At 35.5% G+C, this 6,000-nt stretch overlaps 1 protein-coding gene across 1 annotated transcript in view; it reads right to left on the bottom strand.

The window, feature by feature from the left end:
• Positions 1-4,882: 4,882 nt before the first annotated feature.
• The window catches only part of Ist1 (increased sodium tolerance 1-like protein), a 48,926-nt gene continuing 47,808 nt past the window's right edge, over positions 4,883-6,000 (bottom strand). The window contains exon 8 of the mRNA XM_089108336.1: positions 4,883-5,336. Coding sequence (XP_088964462.1) covers positions 5,130-5,336 — 207 coding nt within the window. The 3' untranslated portion in view covers positions 4,883-5,129. The remainder of the gene's footprint in view (positions 5,337-6,000) is intronic.

The following is a 6,000-nucleotide window of genomic DNA, read 5'->3' as shown; positions in this document are numbered from 1 at the left end:
AGAAATTAAAGAAAAATTAAGAGGATTTAGCAATATAAAAAAACAGTTGAGCTTAAATTATTGATGTAGTACACTATTGTAACCCATTTCTTTCAATTTTAATATTCTGGTTTTTAAATACAAGTAAGACGCTAAAATCAAGGTAATTGCCATGTCATTCATGATATTTGGGTTTCTTTATCGATAGATGTGATTATAATGTGGCACGGGCATTACTTGTTCGATTTTTAAAGTTTATGTTAAAATTAACCTCAAAATCTAGGGAATAGAATATCACATCGACATACCTTGACACAGGAGGGCTATTCCCCCTCAATGGTTGTACCTGTTTGCACCTATCTATATGGACATTATTATAGGTTTACGTTTAGTCAAAGTAATTCTGAAAATGAAGATGGGAATTATGACTAAAATTTCGTTTGTTCAAAAAACGATTGAAAAAGTTATGCCTGCGCTAGTCAAGTCTAAGTCAGGCCTTTCTGATAAAATAGCCTTTCTTATTTGCTCTTTCTTATAAGGAATAGAATGCCACTTCAATTGAGCATACTCGAGTTCAAGCAAGTAATTGGGATTAATTCATAGGGTCTTCATTTTCCTCATTAGCATCTTTGGTTGCATAAGGCGCTTGCACATGGCGTAACATACCATGCATGTACTTCACTCATTATTTGACCCCTCATTAGCATCATTGGTTGTATAAGGCGTTTGCACGTGATGAGACGTATCGCGCATGTACATCAGATTTAAAAGGATGGCTGACCAGCAAAACTAAATCAGGAACGAAGACCTCCCCCCCCCCCCATTAAAAAAAGTATTGGTCAACTGGGTTTCGCCCAAAATGGCAAAAAAAAAAAAAAAATAGAAAGGTGTTAGTAATTCTTATTATTAGATAAATATTCGGCGAACCATTTTTTTTTTTTTTTTTTTTGCTTTGTGTCCACTTAGCCGAAGGTATTAAGGATACAAGTTTCGAGCCACTTGAAAAAAAATGGTTTTGGCCTGTTTTCAGGGCCCTTTTGTTTTTTACGTTAGGTCAAAGCCAAGCTCGTCGTTCACTGTGTAACATATAATTTGGTGATCATTATTTTCTTGCTTCGTTTTTTAATAATACTTTTTGCATTCCAAAGAAGATGTAAAGTTTTACCTTACCTTGGTTAGTTTCCTACTATCTCAAGGCTCATACGTTGTCACATGAACAGTATTTGTTTTTTACAGCATTATGGTTGCTGACTTTTATAATTTTAGTTTCTTTGTAAAGCAATTAATCTAGTTAAAAAATTTAACTTTTACCGGACGACTAGGCATTATATTTTCTATGCAACAGCAACAATTATAATTAGGCCCATAAAAGCAAAAATCACATGTGAAGATAATGGCAGTTAAAATTTATCAATGATATAATTCAGGAATATTGCCTATCCGAACAACTTTTTCTTGGGGACCCTTTAATTTAGCTTCTCCATTTATCGCTAGAACGTACCATGTATTAAATTTAAGTTTCTCAAGCTAGGAACCATCCACGAGGGCTGAAGGCCAGAAATTTCTATATATTTCAACCAGGATTGGTTATATTTTGGGGATTCGAGTTTAAATTATTTGAAGGTAATGACACTACGAGCAGAGCAGGCTTTTTGTTGAGTTTCAATAGCATTCAACCAAAATCATAGGATTCAATGTTAGTAGCTTAACTTCTAGAGTCTTCAATTCGCAAGTTACTTAGTTTGACTAGATCCTCTTTTATAGTTAACCCTCCACGTTTTGTCGTATTTATGTAAAAGCCTCTGAACCCTAAAATTAAGTAACACTATATTAATCAATCGACATGTGACTTTTCTTTGTTAGGGGAAAACACGTTGCGTCAATACCTCAAATATAGCTGAAATTTTGCAAAGCCTTTTCACCTATAAAGGTAGACCTATTTTCTTACAAGTAGAAATTATGTTTGTTGAAATCAGGTAGGCATAATTACTCTGTGGTTTTTCTCTTATTTATACAAGGAAAGTGCAAATATTTTTTATTTCATGGATGCCATTTTAGAGATTGATATTATTTAAGTGCTTCATCTGTTTTTCATTGTAAGTTTTCTTTGTCCTTCTCTAGTCAAACATTTCAGTGTCTGAGGATTATTTTCGTTCTTTCAACATTTTTAATAAAATAATGAGAAATTACTTTGACTATTCTTTTTTCGTTAGCTTTATCATTATGTCAAAACAAAACCAAAAAGGAAAACAAATTAATAATTTGTAGCTATAAATAATTTGATTGGCTTCACAACTTCAAAATAGTCTATAACTCTTACTTTAAGAGCTATTAGCCAAACAACGAAATTGAACAATTTCAATAGAGTTTCATTAACAAGTCCTTGAACAAGATAGAGAAAAGGCCCATTCACTATCAGATTTAACTGCTACTAAAATTCAATCCGTTCCGAAACGGCATTGTCTGATGCTAGTGATCCGATATTATCGTTTGCAATGGGTAATTTGAACACCGAAATGAACTAATACCGAAATTTTCATTGTTTCTCTTGTTGTCACAATGTTCTTTAGTTTTGGCGGGCTCCCGCTGTTCCTTCCAACATTTCGCGTTTCAATTTACTATTTATTCTTCTTTTTTGGATTTTTATGGAGCGGCTTTTGCACAGCCTCATCACCGGAATCAGATCCCGGGCCCTGCAGCTGGGCTCAAACACCGGGTCCCGCAGTACCAAGCAAAGATCAATCCCACTGCGCCACTACAGGACATGCAACCCTATTATTTATCTTCTTCTACTTTGGTTTAGTATGGAGATTCTGTCGCATAATCTCATCACCGGAATCAGATTCCGGGCCCTGCAGCTGGGCTCAAACACCGGGTCCCGCAGTACCAAGCAAAGATCAATCCCACTGCGCCACTACAGGACATGCAACCCTATTATTTATCTTCTTCTACTTTGGTTTAGTATGGAGATTCTGTCGCATAATCTCATCACCGGAATCAGATTCCGGGCCCTGCAGCTGGGCTCAAACACCGGGTCCCGCAGTACCAACCAGAGATCAATCCCACTGCGCCACTACAAGACATGCAACCCTATTATTTATCTTCTTCTACTTTGGTTTAGTATGGAGATTCTGTCGCATAATCTCATCACCGGAATCAAATTCTAGGCCCTATTGTGTGCTGCAGCCTGATTTTTGTTTGCAGTTTTTTTTGTCTTATCTGGTTAATGTTCAGATATAAGCCAATCAAAAAATTCTGATTCACTCGGTTCAATCTCATCGAACTTGAGTTTTGGTTTCAACAAATTCGCAAAATTTGCACTAGCTTAATCTCGCAATTATTAAAAATAAACGTAAAGTAGTAGCGTAAGGAGAGTGAAAAAACAACAATATATGGATCCTTCAATGTTGAATAAAGGAACATTCTCATGATTTTTATCTCATGAGTTAAATTTTTGTATGGTGAATCAGTATTCATGTATATTCAAGGTTGTAACAGGATTAGGGTCAGGATGGTTTCACCTCTCTAGAAAAGGCAATACAATATGCAGATTGTTAACCCATTCGAATAGCATTCCCCCCCCCCCATTCACTGTAAATTCTAAGTGATGTCAAATTCTAACAATCGAAAAAAGCTAAACAACAAATTCAATAAGAAATAGTATAAAGTGGAATCTTTTTCCGCCCAAAGGTAGCTTTGGGCGGACAAAATAGCTTTAAAGTCACCTGGAAAGCATATTATTTCGTACAGTTAACCAGTACATTGTATTAAAATAAAATTTTACGTGCATATTCATTTTCACATATTAAACATCTGATTTTCTGTAGTTACTTTTAAATATATTGGAATGAATTGATGTTTTTTTTAAATAAATGAAAACAATCACTGTTTTTTAAATAAAAGAAAACAAACATTTCATGTAAACTCATCAACCATGCATCTTTTCCTGTACCTTTCCGTTATATTTATCGATTTGCAATGTCTCTAAATCTTACCCTAATTTATATTTTCTTGGCACACTTAAAAGATCAACAAGCCTTCAAAAAGGGGAATTAAGTATAAACCAATTTAATCAAGCATATTGATTAAATTGATTCAGATGGGGCATGTAGTTTTCCCTTTTCTAAAGTGTCCCTACCTTTGAAAGAAGAAAAAGAACATTCACCGAGTCATCTTCAAGAGTTGTCAACTGTGAGAGTAGGGAATTCTATACCAATTAGTCTTATATTTTGATCCCGCATTGTAAATCCGTAGCTAGAAATAGCACGGGGCAATCACCAATACTTCTAGAAATATTTTTAAAAAACCCCACCAAGGTGCGAAGAAATCCAAATGCTTGAGCTTAAAACAAATTATTATAATGCTTAAAGTTCTCCCGAGAGAAATACCTACATCTCCCAGTTTGAATCTGGGTTGTCTTAAGGTGTTTCCGCTGAAACTGATAGCTTGTGATTGTTGGCTACGCTGTTTCAGCATAGAAGCAGTGAAGGTTCTAGGCCTGGTCAGGGGGAGGACAGCTGCCACCCCCCCCAGTTTTTCTGACATCTGACTTTAAATTACCTTTATTTTATATTTTTACACTCCTATGGTATACCTTGTCCTCTCCCCCAATTATGAGGCCTAAAACCGCTACTGCATAGAAGTCAGGGTCAGTGTTGCGATTCTTCGATCAGCTACTTTCCATAATAATCCTTATCAAACTCCAATTCGGCTGCTGAGTTTCTTCGAAAAATTCGCTCACTCGACGTTGTTCCAATCTTATTTACCCTCGACCGAAGGCAAATAACAGGACATGGAGCTTGAGCGAATTATTTCAAGAAATGGTATGGCTATTCACCATGTCAGCGGACAACAAGGCGCTAAACTTTTACTTCGACAATAGCAAAAACATGGCGTTGAGGGAACAATATATTGAAAGTTTCTAATTAACATGTGGAGACAATTGCCTACTTATCTTTCATCCATTAAATGAGGAAGAAATAGCAGCTTTTCAGAAGAAGTAAGGAAATGCAGCTTTAAGAAAATATAGTAGCAACTCTTCGCTTCCTCGACTCCCCAGGTCGGTAAATATGACTGTATTAACTTTTAACAAAGATTGGAAAACAAATTATCACAGGAAAATTAGAAATAAAGAAAACACACCGCACATCTTAATTCTTCCTTTTCTTTAGGTCTTCAAATCGCTTCATAATGGCGTCAAACTCGTCAGGATCATTCTCGTCCTTATGTTCAGCATCCGCACCGAATGAAGGAAGATCGTCCAATGGAACCGAAGGCAAATTAAACAAATCATCGTCATCAACCTTGGGAGGAAGGGACCCCTTCGTATCTTGTGAAAACGGCTTTTCAATTTTTGGCTTAAAGAAAATCAACCTTTAGAAGTATAGCTATGATAAAAAAAAAACAATAGTTTACAAAACACTCCTTTAATTTGTATCTATGTTTCCTTTTTAATTTTAGTTGAAAAGTTGGAACTATATATATATTATATATATATATATATATATATATATATATATATATATATATATATATATATATATATATATATATATATATAATACACATACACATCAGCAAAACTGCGCAAGCTCGACCCCAACCTACTTTTTGGACAAAAAGTAGGGACAACCTACTTTTTGTTCGGCCCCAGATGAATGGCCAAGAAAGTAGAATTTTGGAAATCGGTCAGCCGCAAAACACAACTAAGCGATGTTATATCCTGTCCTTCATTATAGCCCTAGAAAGAGGGGTCGATCCACATTTTTTCGTACGGTTTATTGTTTGACATACAGTCAGTCAAAAGGATACTTAAGGCTATCCTTAGACAATACCTCTGGAAAACATTTAACAAATCTTCCTCACTTTTCGAAGTGCCCAAGCTTAATAGCCATACTTGACAATTGTCGAAGGGCATGTACAGGGGGGGGGGGATTACGGCTTTGAATCCCTCCCCCTAAATTTGTGCCCGACTCGTAAAAAAAGGAACATGATTGTTCTTTATATATAATATACAAAATT

This window comes from Artemia sp. Qi Xiang Cuo, chromosome 2 (assembly GCF_049724085.1).
Source record: "Artemia sp. Qi Xiang Cuo chromosome 2, ASM4972408v1, whole genome shotgun sequence".
In the NCBI taxonomy this organism is placed as follows: domain Eukaryota; kingdom Metazoa; phylum Arthropoda; class Branchiopoda; order Anostraca; family Artemiidae; genus Artemia; species Artemia sp. Qi Xiang Cuo.
The sequence above is the reverse complement of the archived record's forward strand: the minus strand, read 5'-3'. Positions and strand labels throughout refer to the sequence as shown.